At 39.7% G+C, this 23521-nt stretch overlaps 2 protein-coding genes and 2 non-coding genes across 14 annotated transcripts in view; all 4 read left to right on the top strand.

Annotated features, from left to right (window-relative positions):
• The window catches only part of CHD8 (chromodomain helicase DNA binding protein 8), a 52213-nt gene extending 38330 nt beyond the window's left edge, over positions 1 to 13883 (top strand). For 8 of the 11 annotated variants that reach the window (XM_011382759.2, XM_023524703.1, XM_011382752.2 and 5 more), the window contains 21 exons: positions 136 to 331; positions 849 to 1016; positions 1215 to 1394; positions 1546 to 1656; positions 1992 to 2188; positions 2436 to 2635; positions 2716 to 2896; positions 2986 to 3075; positions 3341 to 3444; positions 4496 to 4625; positions 5732 to 5807; positions 6265 to 6319; positions 6497 to 6704; positions 7138 to 7346; positions 7431 to 8150; positions 8371 to 8522; positions 8797 to 9099; positions 9924 to 10037; positions 10230 to 10409; positions 10807 to 10923; positions 12905 to 13883. In XM_011382759.2, the coding sequence (XP_011381061.1) occupies positions 136 to 331; positions 849 to 1016; positions 1215 to 1394; positions 1546 to 1656; positions 1992 to 2188; positions 2436 to 2635; positions 2716 to 2896; positions 2986 to 3075; positions 3341 to 3444; positions 4496 to 4625; positions 5732 to 5807; positions 6265 to 6319; positions 6497 to 6704; positions 7138 to 7346; positions 7431 to 8150; positions 8371 to 8522; positions 8797 to 9099; positions 9924 to 10037; positions 10230 to 10409; positions 10807 to 10923; positions 12905 to 13468 (4255 nt within the window). In that variant the 3' untranslated portion in view covers positions 13469 to 13883. The remainder of the gene's footprint in view (positions 1 to 135; positions 332 to 848; positions 1017 to 1214; positions 1395 to 1545; positions 1657 to 1991; positions 2189 to 2435; positions 2636 to 2715; positions 2897 to 2985; positions 3076 to 3340; positions 3445 to 4495; positions 4626 to 5731; positions 5808 to 6264; positions 6320 to 6496; positions 6705 to 7137; positions 7347 to 7430; positions 8151 to 8370; positions 8523 to 8796; positions 9100 to 9923; positions 10038 to 10229; positions 10410 to 10806; positions 10924 to 12904) is intronic. The other 3 variants (XM_011382757.2, XM_011382760.2, XM_011382758.2) reach the window with 3 other exon arrangements.
• On the top strand, positions 5076 to 5185 carry LOC111732768. Its single transcript, XR_002777698.1, has one exon. It is a non-coding gene; the product is annotated as a small nucleolar RNA U6-53/MBII-28 (small nucleolar RNA).
• LOC111732769 lies at positions 9617 to 9725 on the top strand. The gene has a single exon (XR_002777699.1). It is a non-coding gene; the product is annotated as a small nucleolar RNA U6-53/MBII-28 (small nucleolar RNA).
• Positions 13884 to 14777: 894 nt separating the features above from the next.
• Positions 14778 to 23521, top strand: part of SUPT16H (SPT16 homolog, facilitates chromatin remodeling subunit) — a 35206-nt gene continuing 26462 nt past the window's right edge. The window contains exon 1 of the mRNA XM_011382751.2: positions 14778 to 15147. Within this exon, the coding sequence (XP_011381053.1) occupies positions 15082 to 15147 (66 nt within the window). The 5' untranslated portion in view covers positions 14778 to 15081. The remainder of the gene's footprint in view (positions 15148 to 23521) is intronic.

Genomic DNA, 23521 nt, shown 5'->3' with positions numbered 1-23521 from the left:
GACTCTCATTCTCAACTTTCTGATAAGATTTTTGATCAACTAGAGATATGGAGGTACTGGTATTGATCCTAGTCTGCTATTGTCTCTTTTTCTACTTAGCCAATTAACTTTTTTTTTTCTATGACACCTGTACAGGTACTTATATGAGCGTATTGATGGGCGAGTTAGAGGTAACCTTCGACAGGCTGCAATTGACCGCTTCAGCAAGCCTGACTCAGACCGCTTTGTCTTTTTGCTGTGCACCCGAGCTGGTGGTCTTGGTATTAATCTCACAGCTGCTGATACCTGCATCATCTTTGATTCAGACTGGAATCCACAAAATGACCTGCAGGTAAAAGAAATTGTCTTAGGGACTAACTACCTAATGTAGGACGTTTTCAGCAGGATCAGGGTCTCAGAAAGGATTGTCCTACAGAGAGTATGGAATTGTTGACTTAGCGGTGGCAATCTAGATCAGAGGTCAGCAAACTCTTTCTGGAAAGGACCACAGACAATAAATGATTTAGGCTTTGTGGATTATACAATCTCTGTTGTAAGTGCTCACCTCTGCTTTTGTAGCACAAAAGCAGCCATAGACAATATGTAAATGAATGGGTGGGGCTGTGTTCCAGTAAACTTTATTTTCAGAAACAGGTGGCCGTGCAGACTGTAGTGTTCTAACACCTGGTCTATGTGATGGGACAGTAATTTCATTTTGAAATTTTGAAATAGACTTTTGGTTTTGAGTTGATGTCGTAGCTGCTTCATAGATATGAATTGGTATTCTGAGTCCCCTCTTATCCTCTATCTTCCCCTACCAATTTTATGTTAACTTTGCTGTTTCCTACCATTGTTTGTTTTTTAATTAGGCCCAGGCACGGTGTCATCGAATTGGGCAGAGCAAAGCTGTGAAGGTGTACCGTCTCATTACTCGGAATTCTTATGAAAGAGAGATGTTTGATAAGGCTAGTCTGAAGCTGGGATTGGATAAGGCTGTGCTTCAGTCCATGAGTGGTCGGGATGGCAACATTACTGGAGTGAGTCCTCTTGGTCTATAGATAATGTTCGTAGCATAGCAGGTCATATTGACAGTGAGAGACAGCTATTTTTGCACTGGAATATGACCACTTTGTTTCGAATCTCAATTTTTATTTCTTATAACAAATTAAGATATTATGGTATGGTTAGATAATAAGCTCATGGTAGTCTTTTCATCTTTCTATTGGATTTTGTAGATCCAGCAGTTCTCCAAGAAAGAGATTGAAGATCTCTTACGAAAAGGAGCATATGCAGCCATAATGGAGGAGGACGATGAGGGCTCCAAGTTTTGTGAAGAGGATATTGACCAGATCTTGTTAAGACGAACCACAACCATCACCATTGAGTCTGAAGGAAAGGGCTCTACCTTTGCCAAGGTATGTTCTATCTGTGCCAGATGCTAGAGAAGTAGAGATAAAGACAGAAATTTCTAAAATTTAAATATATTGTTTAAATGTTTATACTGAATTCCCATTGCTCAGAAAAGTATTACAGTCAACTTTACTCTGTTCCTTTGTTCCTCATTAGGCAAGCTTTGTTGCTTCTGAAAACAGGACAGATATTTCTCTGGATGACCCCAACTTTTGGCAAAAGTGGGCCAAAAAGGCTGACTTGGACATGGATCTACTCAATAGCAAGGTACACTTCCTTTTCCTTTGGGGAGGAAATATGGTAGATGACATAGTTCTTTCAAGAGTCTTTATAGCTGCTCTGATTCTTAGATGCTGACTTTGGTTTATGATGGTTTATTATATATAAGGGCTGTTATAAAAACTTCCTACTTAGTAGACCCCAGGAAACTACTTAGATATCTGTCACTTAATTATGCTTCCTGAGTCCCTTATTTTGCATATCCTAAAAACTCAGTGTCTATAAATGTTACTTGCAAGGCTGTTTCAATCCATAATTGTCTAAATTCCTTTCCCATGATCATATTTTGAAGAAAGTTACTTATTCTTCTGTTCTTTGCATAGAATAACTTGGTGATTGACACACCTAGAGTACGAAAACAGACCCGCCACTTCAGCACTCTGAAAGATGATGACCTGGTGGAATTCTCTGATTTGGAAAGTGAAGACGACGAGCGGCCACGCTCTCGCCGACATGACCGTCATCATACCTATGGGCGCACTGACTGCTTTCGGGTGGAAAAGCACCTATTAGTATATGGGTAAGAACCCACTTTGCCATCGGAAGTAGTGCGTCTCCATCCTGAAAGACACCTTGTTGCCTTTCAAATAAGATTTCAAATAGGAGATAATGGGAAAAACTTGATTCTACTTTCTCTGTTACCATATTTTCCCAAGATCTGTTTTTCTCTCACCTTTTGGGATATGTAATTCTGGGAGACTGGAGAATATCATTGAATTAGAGTCCCCAAGAAAAGAGTAATATAATTTCCTTTTCTGTTTTTCTAGTTGGGGACGGTGGCGAGATATCTTGTCTCATGGACGCTTCAAGCGACGCATGACTGAACGAGATGTGGAGACAATTTGCAGAGCCATCCTCGTTTACTGTCTTCTACACTATCGTGGGGATGAAAATATCAAAGGCTTCATCTGGGACTTGATTAGCCCTGCTGAAAATGGCAAGACAAAAGAATTGCAGAATCATTCAGGTAATTATCAGCTTTTTACTTTTCATCTTTCTGTAGGTTATCTAATCCTTTTCAGGTCCAAGGGGTTTTCTCAATCCAAGTCTTTAATGTCTCCCCTTTCCCAGGTCTATCTATTCCTGTGCCACGTGGACGCAAAGGGAAAAAGGTAAAGTCACAAAGCACTTTCGATATCCATAAGGCAGATTGGATCCGGAAATATAATCCTGATACTCTGTTCCAAGATGAAAGTTATAAGAAGCACTTGAAACATCAGTGTAACAAGTAAGGATGGAATTTAGCAAAGATTAAAGTATTTTCCACATCAAACTTTCTATGCTAAATTGAGCCAGCTCTTCCTCTCTCCATTCTAGGGTGCTGTTGCGGGTACGAATGCTGTACTATCTAAGACAGGAGGTGATTGGAGACCAGGCAGAGAAGGTGTTAGGGGGTGCTATTGCCAGGTAAATTTATGTTGTATTTTTTTTTTCGTGCCCTACCTTATTTAAGAAAAGATTGGCTTACTTATTTTATACTATCTTTGGTATACTTGATAATTAAAATTTATATATTAGGTCTTTAATTCTACACTTGATACCAGTGGAAGGAAATAGGCAGCTGCATGAGCATTTAAATTAATAGGTAAAAGAAGATACTTGTAATAATCTTGCCAAGAGTTATCATTTTTAATTTTCTTCATTACTGTGGTGACTGCTCTTATACTTTTAGCGAGATTGACATATGGTTCCCAGTAGTGGATCAGCTGGAGGTTCCAACAACATGGTGGGACAGTGAGGCTGACAAGTCCCTGCTCATTGGTGTCTTTAAGCATGGTAAGTACCTTCTCTTAATCTATTCCTTTCCTGGTGTAGATCTGTCCACAGATGGAACATTTATCAAAATGCTCAAGACCAATAACTGAGTTCTGTGATTGATCTTCAATAAACTTAAGTTTGACTGGGAAACTGGTTCTTAAATATCCAGAGCAGAGCAGTTTATCCCTATAAATAGATATTTAAGAAAGACCAGATGAGTAGTTAAATATCGAGGTAGGGAGTCTCCCATCTATTCTCTAATAACTATTACCAATCTGTATCTTGTGGCATCTAAGTTAAAGTTCTACAAATCAGGGAGGTAATTAATATATGCTCACTCCTATTAGCCATGTTTAATTTGTATGACTTTCCTGTGGCTTGCTGAAAGGGTTCTATTTGTATAACATCTCATTTGTCTGAATGTTCAGCAGTCACTCTGATATAGATATGAACAACAGTGTTTAAATGAGAAACAGAAACAGGGTATAATAAGGGAGAATACTTCCTTTTCAATCTTGCCTAATAAATCCCAAGCGTTAAGAGCAGTGAGCACTCAGTTCCAGCCCACTAACTTAGTGAATTGGAATATCAGTTCTTTTTTAAAAATATTTTTCTGTTTAGTTCTTTAAAACATAAGTAATAGCACTGATCCACATGTTTTTGGTAAGTTCAGTGGGACAAGAAAAACCATTAGCATGTGCGGTCTTAGCTTTACTTGTGAGGCAGAGGTTTAGAAGAGTCCAGACATCCTGAAGTGTTCATTCATTCATTCACCATTCATCAAAAGTTCAGTGTGTGTTTGCAGGTACAAGTTTTTTATCCTTCATTTGAAATGTGTGACCTATTCCTAAATAACTTGTTTAGTTTCTCCGTCTGTGTGGTAAGAATGATAATAATAGAAAGATTACCATTTAACTGGCTATGTAAATCCATTGCCATTTTATTTAAACTGTATTTTGCATTGTGAGCAAAGTAGCCCATATACTCTAATTACTCCAGCGGCATACAAAGTATGCATAAAGGCAAAAACAAATCCATGATTCTCTTCAATTTATGGCTTTTTCTCTAGGCTATGAAAAATATAATACTATGAGGGCAGACCCAGCCTTATGCTTCCTAGAAAAGGCTGGCAGACCGGATGACAAAGCTATTGCAGCAGAACATCGAGTGTTGGATAATTTCTCTGACATAGTAGAAGGGTAAGCATTGACTTTCAGTTCTTTTAAAGCTCCGAGTTCTCCCTATGAAGGTTGTTAGTTGCTTGTGCTAAGATATAACACTAGCCTCAATTGAACCATTGAGATTCTTAATGGTGATTACACACGTGAATGATAAATTCTTAACAAAGAGTAGGACTAGCAGAGAGGACTCCATAAACTGGCCTTAAACCATATGTCGCCATAAGATGTAACTACGGGTGAAAATTAATGTTACTCCTAAATGGCTTATTTGATGTTTTATTCAGTTTTCTTTGCAATGTTTTTCTGTACAGCCATAGTAGCGGAGAGGATAACTGGTCCTCTTGAAAGACAATAGTCATGCAGTTCTTCCATGCCACTATGGGGTAGAGACTCAGGAAATTTTAGCTCTGGTTTGTCATCTCCCAATGGTGGCTGACCCATAAAGGATTTACTCTGCCTGGATACATGCCTCAATGATGAGTTGCCATGCTAATACTGAGCCACCAGGTAGGGCAGTATTGCCCTGGTTTGGGTGTCCGTGAGTTTAACAAAACTTCTCACGTGGAAACCTGAGGGGCATGTGAAAGAGTTGGCTTAGTTCATGAATACCCACCCACTCCTTTGCGATTGAGAGGTTTCTCTTTGATGACCACAACTTCACTTTGCATAGTGATAGACCCTCAAAGGATATTGGGTCATTTATTCATTTTAAACAAATCATTTATTATATTATCCTTCTGCTCAGCAGAGCAAAGTAATAAAAATAAGCAGGCGTGGACCATTCAAAAAGTAGTAAAAGTAAATAGTTGGGAAAGAGGAGGATAATAGGTTAAAAAATAAAAGGGGCTGTCAAGAGAAAAGAAGTGTGTGGGGCCATGTTCATTTCAAATTAAACCAATTTAGAGTGGCACTTTATTTAGAGTGTCAGTTTCTCCCAGCTCTTTGTTCTGTTGGATGCTGTACCTAACTTTCTCAAAACTTAGCACCTGGCCTGCCATTCGTTCTAGTATGAAAGAAAAGACTATTTCATGCTGGATTGTATGTTTGGCCTTGTCTTCATCCTAGGTTCCTCTTAGTGAAAGAAGGTATATTGTTAACATTTTCTCATACTTTGGTAATTTTAGGGTTGACTTTGATAAGGATTGTGAAGATCCTGAATATAAACCACTCCAGGGTCCCCCAAAGGACCAAGATGATGAGGTGAGGAAACCTCATTTAAGTTTACTTTCTGTTACTAAATAACTAAATATTCTCCCATTCCCTGAATCCTGAAGTATATTGAATAACTTATAAACTGGAAAGTAATTACCATTTGGGAATATAAAGTACTAATGGAAAAGATCGTAATGCCAGCTGGAAATCAGGGATGGCTTTGTGGAGGAGGTGGGAACCAAGGTGGACTGTGAAGTATATTATTTTACTACTAAATTCCTGAGTCCTGTTATCTTCAAGTCATTAATAAAAATTGACTTTGCAGGTTCTACTTTCTTATTCTTTTAGTTGGTTGCTTCCAATTTTTTGTAAGGATTCCTTTCATTGGCGATTTTTCTTGATCCCTTGGTGCCATAGAAGGACACACATGAGAAAGTGATTTCAGAGTACCAACTCCCCCCTTTCCCTTTTTCCTCCATCCTGTGGGGTGGATCTCCTTCTCTAGGGTGATCCCTTGATGATGATGGATGAGGAGATCTCAGTGATTGATGGAGATGAAGGTAAATTTCTAGGTCAACTAGTACAATTTGGGGTGCTGGGGTTGGGGAATTATTAACTGAATTCTACCCTATCCTGGGATTTCTGAGAGCTTTGCCTTTGGGTGGGTTGAAATACCAGTATTATTATCTCTACTACCTTTCCTGTACTTCTTGGTCATACTGTTTTGCTTCCCACAGCCCAGGTGACCCAACAGCCCGGCCATCTATTCTGGCCTCCAGGCTCTGCTCTGACAGCTAGGCTTCGGCGCCTAGTAACAGCCTATCAGCGCAGCTACAAGAGGGAACAGATGAAGATAGAGGCTGCAGAACGTGGGGACCGGAGACGGCGGCGTTGCGAGGCAGCCTTCAAGCTAAAAGAAATTGCACGGCGGGAGAAACAGCAACGGTAAAATATAGCTGGGAATTTGGGTTGAGCTGTAAGCTTGTCTTCACCTATAGGCCTTATATTGAAAAGTATCTTAGGAAGAATTTATTTGGAATTCCCTACAGAGGGACCATCTTTTTCACCATGATTGTTACACCTCTACATGTAGACCTCAGTTGTGTGCATAATCATCTCTTAGGGAAGATCTCCTCTGCAGCAATTCTCATTGAGTTATTTGTATCATTTTCCCCCTTAGCTTGCTGATTTTTAAATTCTTACATGTTACAGAGTGCCTCTTATAACTACCTCTTCTGCTGTCTTCTGTGCTCCCCTCCCACCCACTTTCAGTTTTTGTGTATTCAGATATTCTAAGCCACACTAAGAAATAACCAGTTTCCCAGTGTTCTGATCACTGTTACCTGATCCTGTTGCCTGATTCCTCTTCCTTTTATAGATGGACAAGACGCGAACAAACTGATTTCTATCGAGTTGTGTCTACCTTTGGTGTGGAGTATGACCCTGACACTATGCAGTTCCATTGGGATCGCTTCCGTACTTTTGCTCGACTGGACAAAAAAACAGATGAAAGCCTTACCAAGTACTTCCATGGCTTTGTGGCCATGTGCCGTCAAGTATGCCGCCTCCCCCCAGCAGCTGGAGATGGTAAGCCTGTAGATTCTTGGATGAGCAGGGATGGATGGCAACAGAGCCAGCTCTTGGTTCATTTTTCCTTCCACTCTCTTGCAGAGCCCCCGGATCCGAATCTGTTTATTGAGCCCATCACTGAGGAGAGGGCATCACGGACTCTCTATCGTATCGAATTGCTTCGACGCTTACGGGAACAAGTTTTATGCCACCCCCTTTTGGAAGATCGACTGGCATTATGTCAGCCTCCAGGTCCCGAATTACCCAAGTGGTGGGAGCCCATTCGTCATGATGGGGAGCTTCTACGAGGGGCAGCCCGCCATGGGGTGAGCCAAACAGACTGCAACATCATGCAGGACCCAGACTTCTCTTTTCTGGCTGCCCGTATGAATTATATGCAGAACCATCAGGCAGGAGCACCAGCTCCATCCCTGTCACGCTGCTCTACTCCACTGCTACACCAGCAGTATACCTCGCGCACTGCCTCACCGCTGTCCCTACGCCCAGATGCTCCTGTTGAAAAGCCACCTGAGGAGACAGCTGCCCAGGTTCCCAGTCTGGAGAGTCTGACTTTAAAGCTAGAGCATGAGGTAGTGGCCAGGAGCCGACCAACCCCACAAGACTATGAGATTCGAGTAGCCCCCTCTGATCCTTCCCCTCTGGTTTCCCGGAGTGTTCCACCAGTCAAACTGGAGGATGAGGATGATTCAGACTCTGAGCTGGACTTGAGCAAGCTGTCACCATCATCCTCTTCTTCCTCATCCTCATCCAGCTCAAGCTCCAGCACTGATGAGAGTGAGGACGAGAAGGAAGAGAAGCTAAGTGAGTGCATGTGGACAGGCTGTTGGCCTTCTTCCCTGTTTTCCCCCTCCCTGCTCTTTCTCTTCTAAACGCATTCTCTGAGAGAGATTTGGATTTCGATTTGATGTGCTATCACAACAAACCTGTTATTCTTTGAGTCTTTTTTTAAAACCCATATAATACCATTGCTATATAACATTACTAATTTCATCTTTGCTCACACATCCTGTATGATCTCTAGCTGCTGACCGTTCCCACTCAAAGCTCTATGATGAAGAGAGTCTCCTGTCCCTCACTATGTCCCAAGATGGGTTCCCAAATGAAGATGGAGAACAAATGACCCCTGAGCTTCTGCTGCTACAAGAAAGACAAAGAGCCTCTGAGTGGCCCAAGGTAATAGCCTCATTCCTGGACATGTAGAGTCTAGAAATACAGTGTAACATATACAGGGAACAAGGAACAGATGGTTCTGGTTTTCTTTGATTGTGTTTAGTGTTGTTTTTTCATGAAACTCTTTGCAGTTGACTTAGGAATCTGATACCTTTATCTCCCTCTTTTCTGCCTTATGATTTTATCCATCCTTATAATAACGGCACTGTTTTTCACAGGATTACATAGCAATTATTCAGTCCTTAAAACCAGTACTGATTTCTTTTTCCCCACTCAGGATCGTGTCCTGATAAACCGTATTGACCTCGTCTGCCAGGCTGTACTCTCAGGGAAGTGGCCTTCTAGCCGCCGGAGCCAGGAAATGGTAACAGGAGGAATTTTGGGGCCAAGCAACCACTTGCTAGACAGTCCCTCATTGACTCCAGGAGAATATGGTGACTCTCCAGTCCCCACACCACGGAGTAGCAGTGCAGCTTCCATGGCAGAGGAGGAAGTGTCTGCAGTCACCACAGCAGCAGCTCAGTTTACCAAACTTCGCCGAGGCATGGATGAGAAAGAGTTTACGGTTCAGATCAAAGATGTAAGCTCAGCATTTAGGCTTTGGGAAGTGGGGAAGGAGGCTATAGTTCTTGCTAACTAGTTTCACTGACAGGATACTAAACTCATTTGGTTAGCTAACTTTAAAAATGAGAGGAAAAAAATTGGAGCTCACAAAGATCCATTTAGGAAAAGTCTTTGCAGTAGAGGAAGGGGTCTCGACTTGTATCTCCTGAGAACTAGTTAAAAGAAACCATATTTTGGAAAGACATTTAAATGACACAAAGCTTTTGGGTGGCTTATTTCTAGATTCTAGAAACCTAGTTTTTAAAAATTGAAATCAAATTGTGAGAAAGCTGTTAAAATGACACCTAAGTATTATGGGCCTTTATTAAGTTAAGGAGTTATTCATACTGACATTAAATCAGTGTTTTATATTTTATAGATGGAAATTTTTATTTTTCCTGAACTTGTTCATGTTGAAATTATTAGCTAATCATTAAGTACTCAACAAGAAAATTTTCTTCAATTAGTATGTGATGGGACTATCAGGAGTTTTGCCCCTGTGATGAGTTGCCATGCTAATACTGAAACACCAGATAGGGGGTTTTACCCTGTGTTGGGTGTTATTGAGATAAATTCTACTTCTCTTAAAGCTACCTGAGGGGCACTAGGCCAAGAAATGAAATCTTTCTAAAGAAATAGTATTTAAGTTTTGTTACATTTCTAATTTCTACTTTTAGTTAGGTGGCCTTCTCAATATCATTGAGCCAAAGGATGACCCTTACCCCAAGCCACCCAAAGCTTAAACTTTACCATAAAAACATGTGCCATATGACGTCTTGGGTGGGTGGGTTGTCTTCCTAGGAGGAAGGATTGAAGTTAACATTCCAGAAGCACAAGTTGATGGCTAATGGAGTAATGGGAGATGGACATCCTCTGTTTCATAAGAAGAAGGGGAATAGAAAGAAGCTAGTCGAGGTGAGTGGTAGAGAAAGTCTTTAAAATGATGATTAGACAAGATCTTTTTATTCCAAGTAATTGATTAAGGCAGTTGGGTTGAGGGACTAGAATATGTTAGAGTTATTTTATGGCTACCATTGGCTCTGCTCCCCCTCTCTCCTTGCCCCAGAGGAGAGTATGTGCTCATGGGGGTGGATTCTGGGTTTGCAGCTGGAGGTGGAATGCATGGAAGAGCCTAATCACCTTGATGTGGACCTGGAGACCCGGATCCCTGTCATCAATAAGGTGGATGGTACTTTGCTGGTGGGTGAGGATGCCCCTCGCCGGGCTGAACTGGAGATGTGGTTACAGGGTCATCCAGAGTTCGCTGTCGATCCCCGATTTCTAGCGGTGAGTGGCACTTCCATCCAGCAAGATTTAAAGTCATTCCCTTGGTTTTTAAGCTGTGCGAGAGGAAGGAAGCATGCCATATTAAGTCATTTTTTCTGCATCTGCAAAACAAGAGTAGTAGTACCCAGTCATCCTACCTCAGAGTTGTAAGGATCAAAATAAAATATTGTCAGAGATACTTTTTAAACTAAATGCTAGGCTAATATTTACTATTAAACTATTACATAAACACCTAAATGTTTTGGAGAGATCTGCTTAATGGCAGTTTTCCACTAGGACTAATCTTTTGTTTACCCACACAATAAGCATTTACTGTCAGACTAGACACTAGTACCATAATAATTACTCCAGAGAGGATTTTTATTTCTCTAGGGTAACTGATATTTTTCTATTGCAGTATATGGAGGATCGCAGAAAACAGAAGTGGCAGAGATGTAAAAAAAATAATAAGGCAGAATTGAACTGTTTGGGAATGGAACCAGTACAGACTGCTAACTCTAGGAATGGAAAAAAGGTGAGTGAGACTGAGGCATTGCTGCTCTGTTCCCACACTAGATGTGACTGGAGAAATTATTTAATGTTCTTTACTTTTTTTCCAGTTAATGTTTGAGAAAATTTATCTTTAGTTCACCAATAAGGAAACTAGAGTATTTTTATTGTCCTGTGGCATCGTTATCTTTAGAAGAACATAAAATTCTAAAAACTAATTTCAACACTGTAAGCATATTAAAAAATAAAAATTAGTAAGATGTGTTAGAACATTCAAGGCCTTATCCTGTTCTTCTACTGGCTAAGGGATTTTTACCAAATCCTTTAACCCTTTCAGTTTTCTCATCCTGAAAAGTGAGGGGTTTGAAGTAGATAATCTCAAAAAGTTTTATGATTCTGTGTGTTTTAGAGATGATTTAGAGGCTTACTAAGGTAAACAGTCATGGAGTCTCCCAACCTTACTAATATTACTAATAATATTCCAGTAATGGAAAAAGGACAAGAAACCACGTTTTATAGCTTATAACAATTTGGTCAAATATTTCTGTTTTATCATGGTTATAGGGCATTTGGTAGATTAAGTACCCATAATCTTTTCCACCAAAACATAACTGCAAAAGTTTCTCTTGGCTGTGTTTGCCTTACTTTGGGCAATAGTTGTATTTTTTAAACATATATAAATCATGGTTTGGTTGGGTAAGCATTCATTTAAAAACAGATTAGCACTCTCCTAAACCCACTTTATCTAGTCATTTCCCATTTGATCTTTTATTTACACCCTTTTATGCATGTGATACATATAAAACCATGTAGTTTCTTTTAACAAAATTGATTTCCAAATGAACAATACCTATCTTTTGCATTTAATAAATTCTGAGAATATTATTTTGCACATAATATATATTTGTGATGTGAATTTATGAGGCTTATTACTTTTATATTGGTGAAAGTAGTTTCATATAAATATTGCTACTGTAGAAGAATGTTTTAATTTTCTCTCTTAGCATCCACAAGACCAAGAGTATAATAAGCAGAATGGTTGATATGAGAGGCTGATGGCTAGAAGGCTGGTACCTTCTCTGTCTTAAATTTAACATTATAGAGCAGCCTGTAAAAAAGGCTTCTCCTTCTTTAATCCTAAAAATAGTATTACCTGTTTTTATCTCAAGTACTTTTGCTACTTCTTTATAGTCAGTTTCCTTCTAAGGAAGAAAGGATCATAGGAAATCAGAAAAAATCATAATATATGACTGGTACAGAATTTTTAATGCAGAATTGATGGGGTTTCCAGCACTATGTACTTTATTACTGAGGCCGGCAGGGAGTTTAGGTGCTGCTGTAATATTTTTACAGCGTATACATAGAGTTTTGAGATATTTGTTTTTCCAAGTCAGAAAGGTGTATTCTCATGTTAGGTGTTAGGTTTAGATAAGGAATTGCCTCACAACTATACTGTTATTTACAATCCTACCCTTCATTATTGCATCAGAGTGGGGTAAATTCAAGAGAGGTCAAAAAGATTATGGCTAGATCCTTACCAAATTAATGTTAAGTTTTTCACATTGATAAAAAATGTACATGTCTGCTGAATTTTAAATTACTTCTTCTAAACATTCTGACTCTAAATTTTGGTTAAGTTCACTGAGGCTGGAAATTATTCCTTCTAGTGCCCCTAAGTGCAATACTGGGTAAACTGGCATTAAACTCAGACAATTGGTACCTCATTAACAAAGTTAAGCATTTGTGAAGGGGTTGGCCCGAGTAATCGTATATTATAGTCATGGATAAAGCAAAACTCTGAATTTTACATTTGTATCAATCAGTATCAGACTTGATCAACCGTGTCCAGCATTTGCTCCTCCCCATTTCTGTAAGGCCTCCTCTACCATTGTTTTGCCTGTCTAAAGATAGATTTAGTGAAAAACGCATTTGCAAGCTAGGACTTTGTTGACTTCTGTTTTTTTTTCCCTTTCTTTCTACTATCTTTTTCTGTTCCTTCCTCCCAGAGTCACCATGCCGAAACTGTATTCAACCGGGTTTTGCCAGGGCCTATTGCTCCAGATAACAGCAAGAAGCGAGCCCGTAGGATGCGACCAGACCTTTCTAAGATGATGGCCCTGATGCAGGGTGGAGGCACGGGGTCCCTATCTCTGCATAATACCTTCCAGCACAGCAGTAGTGGCCTGCAGTCTGTGTCTTCTTTGGGTCACAGCAGTGCCACTTCTGCATCTTTGCCTTTTATGCCGTTTGTGATGGGTGGTGCAGCATCATCCCCTCATGTAGACTCCAGCACCATACTTCATCACCACCACCACCACCCCCACCCCCATCATCACCACCATCACCATCCAGGCCTGAGAGCCACTGGCTACCCTTCTTCACCAGCCACTACCACCTCTGCTACTGCCTTGAGGTTGTCACCACTGCAACCTGAGGAGGACGAGGACGATGAGGATGAAGATGATGATGATTTATCTCAGGGCTATGATAGCTCAGAAAGGGACTTCTCACTCATTGATGATCCTATGATGCCAGCCAACTCAGACTCCAGCGAAGATGCTGATGACTGAAGCCCCAGCATGGTCCCCATTACTTGGGTGGCTGCTGTATTTTCATTTACTCCGGCCCTTGGACTATGGAAAAGTGGGAGGGGCAGGGGAGATGTGGGGAAACCCAGGACTCCAGGAGGTGAAAAGGAAAAAGAAAATTTGTACCCGATTGCTTCCAAATTTGAGCAGATTGGGTGGGCAGGGGAACTCCGAAAATAATACATGACCACTTCCTCATTTCTGGGGAAGGAAAGGAGACTAGAGCAGCTGAGACGCTCACCCCTCCCCATACACCTCCATTAACCACAGACTATGTAGCGCTGGCCCTGGCCTCTGGCAGAGCCTGTTCCTGGCCGAACTGTGGATACAGCTGGAGGGTCAGGAACTGTTACCTTCCTTCCCTTGGCATTAATAAATTTAAGTTAATCCTTTTCCACTCTTCCCTGGTTCTATAGTTGTTCAAAGCCAGTATCAATGTTAATTTTAGGAGTTGATATTCATGATGGGCAATTCAACACCACTCTCTGAAAGTTCATTACTATTCGTGCAAAGTTAACTTGGAAAAGGCAGAGAAGTCATGTGTACTCCATTAAAGGATTTGTGTAGGCTGTTCAGTTTGCTCAAGGCAAAGGAATGATTTAAGCTAAATAGGAGGCAAAACATTGTTTCAGATTCAAACTCAAGTTCTTAGAAAAAATAAGAAGAATGAATTTTGGCAAGAACCACGTACATTTTGTTTCGAATTAACTGAAGCCATAAGTGGTGTCACTTCGTGAACTGCTGCAAGAAGACTGAATGACTGGAAAAGCACCATCACGACTTGGGCCCCGGGTACTGGATTGTGCGAATCCTCTCAAGCCATTTGTTTCCTACGGCCCTTCCCCTACCATCCCAGCGCTCAGATGAAGCCTGGGCATTTCGTTTCCCTTTCCTAGGTGAAGTACTTCCCCTATAGCTCAGGGGATAGTTTTATCAGGAGGGTGTGCTTCCTATCCCTGGTTTGAGCTGTGTCGGTGCGGAGCCCTAACCCAGCATCCTGGCATAGAGGATCCTTCCAGCCCTGCATCAGCAGAGGCTTTTGCTTCCCTACCATTTCTAGGAAGAGAACGTACCCAGTTACGGCTGTAGTCTTCCCTCTCCCATCACACGCCATATACCCCTCTTTATGCTTTCCTTTCCTGTGCCGATGGGTGGGGGCCATTCCACGCTCGCGCAGCAGTTTATGAGGGGCGGGGCTGGCACCACAGGCCTCCCGCCTCAGCATTGCCCAGACGCAGCCTTTCGGGCAAAACGGAGCTCCTGGAAACTGCGGCCCAGCAGAGAGGGCGGGGGCAGAGCGTCACATGATGACGTCAGCTCGCCTGCGGTTGTTGCTAAATTGACAAAACCCCGCGAAAATCTAGATTCTTTGCACATTTTGTTGATTCCTGCACACTCTCTTCTCCTAATCTCACGAAAGAGGTTTTTAAAAAAAAAAAGAAAAAAGCTGTCGGGACCCGGAAGCGGAAAGGGCATCGTTGAGGTCGATACTTCCGGGTCACTGGGAGAGTGCGGGATTCCGGGGCCGAGAGCTGGTGGCGGAGCCGGGACCTCGCGTGATTCTCGGGACCCGAGGAGTAGCGGCGTCTGTGGCTATGGCTGTGACTCTGGACAAAGACGCTTATTACCGGAGAGTGAAGAGACTGTACAGCAATTGGCGGGTGAGAGAGATCCCGTAATTTTCCCTAGGGAGCCCCTCTCTTCCATCCCATAATAACCCCGTTTCTCGGCGCCCTTTTTTCCCTTTCCGTCGGGAATTCCCGGGTTCAGTGTCGCGCCCCTTTAGTTGCTCCAGGATTGTTCACCGCGGTGACCCCGAGCGCCCCCGTCCCCGCAACAGGGAATCCCCTGCAATCACCCTGCCCTGCGGCCACCACCATCTTCCGCGTGTGCCGGCCCCCGTCATGCATAACAGCTACCTCTCGTAGTCTCTTCCCGCCCTAGAAGAGGCATCATCTTTCCCTCCCACTCCGCGATCGCGTCTTGCCGCCCCCTCCTGCAGTGTTCGCACACACCCACGCACTCGCTCTGTCCTTCCAGAACCAGTGTATTCCGCCCCGGTCCCGCCAGAATTAAACCATCTAAGTAAAGGATGGATGGAGGGGCTAGGAGGATGTGAATCGAGCTCTTTGCATTAATTCTTTGCGGCGCTTTTGCTGGAGTTAAAAAAAGATACTGCTCACGCGCAACCGCCTCACGTCCTAGGCCCTGCCGTGGTTAACACAGAAACCTAACGCTGAAAACCTGCAGGCATTAGTAATACAAAAAACGATGCGATGCCTAAAATCTCATTAGTTTTTCTCCTTGATAGAGTATCGGGGCACGTGTTCAGAAAAAGAGCTGTTACAGTTCCCAGTTTTTTAAAGATGGGCAGTTTTGCTGCTTGAAAAACGTCCACAGTTAAAATTTATTTTTATGATAGTAATTTATCAATTAAAACATTTGGTTGTATCCTCTGGTACAGCCTGAGCTGTGTAGCTTAAGTCTGGCCTCTGAACCCTATCATCCAGGGAAGATAAAACTAATAAAGACTTTTTAAAACCTGAAAAATGTCCTGACAAAAATGTTTAATTCTGATTTCAGCATTGTAAATTGCTTTTCAAATTGATTCTGTACGAAAAACCAAGCTATTAAAATTGGTCATTTCTCTGCCATTCACATTAAAGGTTCCTGTGCATGTTTCTTCTTTTGGGGATAAATGCATTAGATAATTGAAAGTAAAGCGGATTCTCGGTTGCATTTTATGAAAAGCAAAAATAAGGATTCTATGCTAGACAAGTGCTGAACATAAATTTTATTTTTAAAAATTTTTATTAGTTTTTGCCAAGTGTTTTTACAGCTCTCACTGTCACATATTTAAAGTTGAACATGATCCATGTTAGAAAAACTAAAAGCCCTAATTTTAGAGCCCTGATTTTCTAAAGATAAGTTAAGTGTTAGTGTACCGGTAATCAAACGCCCTCTCTGCCACCCATAGACCCTGAAAGTATACTCCTTTGATGTGGAGCTTGTTTCTAGTCTCAGTGATTCAGAGTTTATCAAATTATTTTTCATCTTCTCTCAACCATCTATGAAAGCTAAGAGTTAGAGCCCTGCATAATAATTAAGTACAAGCATGAAACTAGGAAAAACTTGAGGCCTGAGACAGATCGGCAAACTTAATTTCAAATGATGGTCTTTAAATCCATAAGAGTTATGTTATGCCCCCCCTTTTTTTCCTCAAAAATCATCAGAGTTTATCTTGGCCCTCCTATTTAACTTAATGACATCATGTGAAGGGAGAATTAGATGTTGATAAGACCCTGGCGTTACAAAGTTTGAGCCAAGTCAATATAAAAATTACTCATTAGCAAAATTTGTGACTAATTATTATAAAAATCTTATTGGAATGGACTTTCTGCTTTTTTATAGCTAAATTTTAATCACTATGCCCGGAACCCACCTGTAGAATTTCTATATGCAGTCTTTCCAGGTTATAGTACTTTCATTCTGATCTGCTTAAGCAGAGATCATAGTTTTCTTGAGATAAGTGCTGGTTGATTATCCTCTTAGCTGTACCAGAAAGATAGTGAAATATGTAGGTATGAGCTATACTTGTTTTTCTTTTACACTTTTTCCTTTTTTAATAAGAAAACTGGCATTGACACGAGAAAATAACTTGTAGTTAATTGTTTATGAATCTCAAGCATGTGTTGTCAGCTCCAGTCTTCAAAGAAATCTGTTATGACAAAAATTAACCATCAATTAATTTAGGCTCCACACCCACTTTTGAGTTTTAGATACCCTTAAGCATAAGCCTTTCAAAACTGTAATTGTACAAGATAGCTCCAACTTTCTTCAACTATATAGAATCGGAGAGAACTGAAGGTTCTCTCCGATTCTATATAGAAAGTTTAGTATAGAACTAAACTTTTTTTTTTTTTAAATAAGAACGGAAGCTAATTTAGCTCCTAATTTCATCTGTGAGTTGAGTTTGGGTTAGATAGATACTGTGGGGCTAGTGCAAATAAGATGTACTATTTCTTAATTACAATTTTCATAACATATCCTAAAAACAGTTGCAGTATCACACACTTTTAACAGTTTGAGTAGAAATTTCTAAAACAAACCTTATACCAGAATAAGTAGTATCATTTTAGAGATGAGAAAATAAGCTCAGAAATGAAACAGGAGCTCTGTGGTGACAGTATTGTAGCCAAGGAAGTTTTATCTGAAGCGCAATTATTGCTAATTGAAAAAACAGGCGACCTCTATAGTGGCTAGAACTTATTAACTGTTTTATGACTCTTGGATTTTGAATCTAGTCCAGTCCTACCTCATATTTAAGTTAGAATAAAAAGAGTTTGCAGCACCTGTGTATTTCCACATTAGAAAACACTAGGTGGTAGTGGTGGGTGGTGAGACTGGGTTGTGGGTTTCTCTGTCTTCTTATACTTTACTGAATCCTTATTTAGGGCTTCCCAGCCTTTACATGATTCTGATTATTTTTAACCAAGTAATACAGTTAGTACTGCATGGGGTATGAAGGGGGAGGTTACCCACCATTCTGGGTTCCTAGCTGCTTTGGGAGCTGAGGGATACATTATCAGGGCACACCTATAACTGATTTGAGACCTGCCTGTTAGGACATATTGCTGAATGAACCTTAACTACAGTCACATCTGCATTTTATCCCAAAAGAATTCCGTAAAATGTCAAAATAGCAGCTGTTTGTCAAAGGAATGCTGATCCAATGCATTCATTCATGTGGCTCTACCAGTCACATTTGAGGTGGTGGCTGGTTCCAACCCTAAAAAGAAAATTTGTGCCCACGGACAAAACTATAAGCTGTAGTGTCAGTGCTTCTCTTGAGCACCGCTTTCTGGCTCTTTGCTGATTTTTGTCATGGTCAAATTTCTTGTTCTGGATTGCTTTCCAGACTAGACAGTTATCTTCTGTGGCTTAGGAAGTCTGAAATACAGGCAGTTCCCATACTACTTTCAGCAAGATAATGGGCATCTCGGGTCTTTATGGCTCCTTTATCTCTGGAAGGAATTAGAGAAAGATTTAAATAATGATTTGGTCTCTTGAGTAAAGAGGAATGAAGATGGAAGTAAATGCCTGCACAGGTAGGATTCACTTAACTTGTATAGTATTTATTTTTTACCCCAGTTACCAAGTGTAATGAGTGCCTGGCATGTCATAGCCACCCAGTGAATGATGGTGATGATTTCTGGGCTTTCTTGGTTTGAAGACATTTCTGTCCAGCCTGTACTTAGGGTGACCATAAGTCCTGCCTTTCCTGAAACTGTTCACCTGTTCCTATGTAAAATGACATGCCCTTTTATTCTCAAAATTATCTTGTTCAGATGATAAATTATATGGATATTCTAGCTATAAACATTAAACATGTTTCAATTAATGCAATACCCATTTGGCTTTTTCAAAGGAAGATAATTGTTCCTGTGTTGCAGAATTTCCCCAGCTTTTATCATTCAGATACCACCTTCACAATTTTTGCTAATTCCTTACCACGTACACTATTTATTTTGCACTTGAAAAAATTATTTTTAATCAAGTAATACCTACACAGGTTTTAAAAAACCAAGTAGTTCTAAAAGCCTTAAAACAAAAAAACAGTCACCTGCCCAAGAAGCAACCACTTTTAGTTCTTTCATATTTTGAAGTTATAGCTATATACTGCTGATTCTTGATTTGTCAATTTTTTTTGATATTAACTTGTTTTGGTAAATTAAGATTTAAACTTAACTTTTTTATACCATCACATTCATTCCAACTTCTCTGCCTCTTGATACTTTTTAAATTTCTTTTGACACATTGTTTTGAAAAATTTCAAACATACAGAAAGGTGAAGAACTTTACAGTGAATACTCATGTATCCACCACCTAGATTATACAATTAATATTTTATTAGACTTGCTTGATCACTCCCACCCTCTTGATAAGTTCCCCCCATACACACACAATTTTTAGTAAAATCAGTAGTCAGTTTACGTTGTTAATGCTCATGTAAATGTTTTCACTACTGGGTGAAATAATAGAGTATAATTACCTTTTTCTCTAGACTTTTTATTTTTCTTGGCATTAATGATTGCCTTGGTTTTTCTCCCTTTTTGAATGTCCATACCCCTAACTTTTTCCTGCAGGTCTGTCATAATCTTATCAATATTTTTTCTAAAATTCTCTAACTCTTCAGATATTTTATTCTGTTTATTTTTTAAACGCCACCTTTCCACACCCCGTCCAACCTTATGTTATAGTTATACTGCTGTCTGTATTTGTACAGATTACTTTCCAGACCTGTTTTGAACCTTGAGACTTCCATTGTTTTGGTCCCCTACATCCTACAGACCATGTATTGATTTTTTTCATTTTGTTAAAGCATTTTCTCTAAGAACTTTTAAGAAAGGATACAGAAAATCTGTATTTCTTGAGCCTTTGTGTGACTCAGAAGTTTTATTCTGTCTTCACTTTTAGTTAATAATATAGTTCAGCGGGTATAAAATTCGAGGCTGAAAATACCTCAGAATTCTCAGAATTTTGAAACTATTAGTCTTTAAGCTTACAGTATTACTTTTGAGAAGGCCGATGTAATTCTCTTTTCTGTTCCAATATATCTGGCCTGTTCTCTCTGAAACATTTAGAATCGTCTCTTCATTCCTTATATTTTGGATTTCACAGCATTGAGTTGGTGGGTGGGGGGTGGGCTTTTTAGTCTCAAGACTTACGTCCCGCAGTGCTGGAATCTGTCAGAAGAGTTTTTTTGATGGTTTTCTCGCCTCCATTTCCTCAGTCATTGCTCACTCGCTCTCTTTTTTTTTTAACCTGAAATTCCTATTAAGGTTTATACATCTTGGCTTAAATTTATTTGTTCTCTTTCATTTCTTGTATTTTTATCTTTTATTTCTATATACTGTTTCTTAACGTTTTTCTAAGGGTTTATTGAATTTTTAAAAATTTCAACTACTTTTGATTTCTAAGAGTTCTTGTTCTCTGTTCTTTTCTTGTTTCAGGGATGTACTTTATTTCTCCTGTGGGGATGTTTTATTTAATTTTTATTTTCTGTCCTCTGCCTTGTATGTTTCCTCTGGGTTTGTTTGCTTTCTCTCTGACATATTGGAGACTTCACGAAAATCAAAATGAGGCTTGTCTATACTCATCTATATTGAGAATGAGACAATAAAAACTGATTGGAACCCTGCATGAATATGAATGGGGCTTCTCAACTAGTAGGGGTTACTTTAAAGTGAATAGTCTGTCTCATTCCATGGAGGACTCCTAAATGTTAGTATCTGAAGTGTTTTCTCTGAATTCATTGAAGATGTGCAGAGAAAAATCCTCCGATTCTTTTCTTTGTGGCATTTGTTCACAGCTGTCATTCAAAATACAGACTGTCATTTAATTCCCCAGCATTTAGCACTTGCCTTCTCCTGGGCCTAATATCTGAGTACATTTCTCCAGAGAATAAGTCAACTGTTTTTGTGGAAGGATTATGAGTTGTCTCAGGGCTTCCAAGAACTGGGGGTTCCATCTCTTATGCTTGATAACTAGATCTTCTGTTTTCAGTCCTGAACTGATCCATGTGCAATATACCTCATTACCCTTTCCTGATACTTGGTGCCTCCTGAGTTCTGAACCCTTTGTGGCTCTCTGAGCTATGCATGCTTATCTCTCATCAATATCTTCCCAGTGAGAATGCTTGTCAAGCACTTAAGGTGTTGCTAGCCCAGTTCTGCTTAGTCAACCACTCTGTCCTTTTCGTCTTCCAAATAACTGTTGAACTCTTTAAACCTTAATACATTCAGAAAGGTTACTTCACTATAAATGGAAAGTCTTTCCAAAAGTAAAACATAGCTGTTAAAAAGTAAAGACTATGTAAACACAACAGCATTGTTAAATTGTAGCAGGTGTTAAGGATTAGCATTAAACAGGTATGTTCTTTGTGTAATCAAGTGGATTAAAAGGGAGTTGAAAAGTATGTAACTTTTTTGCTCTGTGATTGAATATTTAAAGCCATATCTGGAATCACCTACAATCTTGATGGGTTGTGCACTTTCAGAAAGTCTGTTCTACTATACATATTCTGTACTGATTATGTAATCAGCTAATCTTTGACATCAATAACAATAGTGGTGTGGGACACAGTAAATTTTTAACAAATAGCCATTTCAATCTTTAATAATGATAGCAAACACATAGTAGGTACTGTGAGCTAAGCACTATTCTAAGCACTTTATACACACTTCTGATCAAGGAGATTAGCACAGAGAAGTTAGGTCATAATAAGCGATGGGGCCTAGAATTCAAACCCAGGCTGTCTGGCTTCAGGGTGAGCCCTTACCCAGTAAGCATAGTGTCTCTCTAAATCCAGGAGACAGGCTTTGATACATGTTGCTTTCAGTTGCTGAAAGAAGTTTCTGGTAAATTTAAGAAGTCACTAATATTAACATCTTACCTGAAAAGTTTGTCAAATGATCCTTTTTCCTTAGAAATATAAGTTGCAGACCTTCCAAAGAAATGTATTTTTCTTTTTAGGACCCTAATGAAAGTATTCCCTCATCTGATTTGTTAACTGAGAGAGTTAGAAATAGTAGAAAATGTATTACTTTACCTGTTATTACTTGCTAGTTGTATCCTAAGGAAAAATATTTTAAACTTAATCTATGCATCTAAAAAGGGAGGACTTTTAGCACCCCCCTTTTTTAAGCCTAAATCAGTGTAAGAACTGTCTATATATTTTTGTAGAACTTTTGGGTGTTTTGTGGCTTGATTTGAGATTTTGAATATAACGATGCATGCTGCACTTAAAGTCTTATTTTGAGGATTACAGATAATAAATGCAAGAAGGCACATAGAAGGAAAGTGGCTACTCAGTATATACTAGTATTCCCATCTGAAACACCTATTTGAGCAAGACTTGGATGTCAAGTCTACCAGACAGAATAGAAGGTGGCAGAATTTGGGACAGAAAGGGTGTGGTGGACGTTGAGAGTCTATGCACACCAGGGGTCACTGCTGCAAGAGAATTCATCTAGAAAAGGGAGCACGGGGATCCCAAGTCCAGATTTGGCAAGGGTTCCAGTCTGAGTCTGAAGACCAGTCCAAGCAGAAGAGATCAGGTAGGAATCCGGGACGTTTTAAGCTGCACAGAGTTGGGCCCAAGCCACCTCTAATAGTCAGGCTGGCACTTTGAGCTGGTCCTGAGGCAGGAGCTGCTAGCCTTGGGGCATTTTTTTTTAATCTAGCTCCTTCCACACTAGTATTCATTCCCAAACAAATCCCAGACATAATCTAATCAAAACATTTTAGTACTTTATATATGTAATATGTATTTTATAAGCAAATCATTAAAAATCTCTCATAGTTTCAGAAGACTATTTTCAGATGTAATCTGTATGACACTCTTAGACTCTTCATAAGGTTTGAATATAAAATAGTGTCTTCGATTTTGCTGTCAAAATATTTGGTTTTCTTATAATCCTTTTCACTGAATCTTTTCGTTTTAAGAAAAATTTAATCTAAATTCATTATCTTCAGATATATTAAATTCTGGTATTATTACATTTCTTTATTCTGGGGTTAGAGCCCATCAGATTTTCTAAAGAAATAATATTCTATAAAATGGTCAGACAGCTGGGTGCCAAGATAAATTAGGATTCATCCTCTCGCTCTTTTGATCAGCAGTGGAAAAGTGGGCATTTTATATGAATTAAAATCCCTGAGATTAGGTGGGTTTGTTTCCTCTATCATAAAAAAAGCTGAATATGTGCCTCTTTTTTTCTCTGTTTTCAATTGTATCGAGAGCCCTTTGGATAATTTTCCCATATCATTAATGATTAAGTTACATGATCGTACTCTGTATTTTGAATTTTTTGTTCACGTTGATACCTTTTTCTTTGTTAAAAAGTTGATTTGACCAAGATTCTAAATAGCGAAAAAATACTAAAGGAGACTTTTTGGTTAGTTTCAGTGGTATTTTTTGTAGACAAATGTTTAGGAGAAAAATTTTACCTATATCCAGAACACATAAGTATT

The sequence above is a fragment of the Pteropus vampyrus genome, unplaced genomic scaffold (genome assembly GCF_000151845.1).
Source record: "Pteropus vampyrus isolate Shadow unplaced genomic scaffold, Pvam_2.0 Scaffold488, whole genome shotgun sequence".
Classification (NCBI taxonomy): domain Eukaryota; kingdom Metazoa; phylum Chordata; class Mammalia; order Chiroptera; family Pteropodidae; genus Pteropus; species Pteropus vampyrus.
This window is presented reverse-complemented; position numbering and strand designations above follow the sequence as displayed.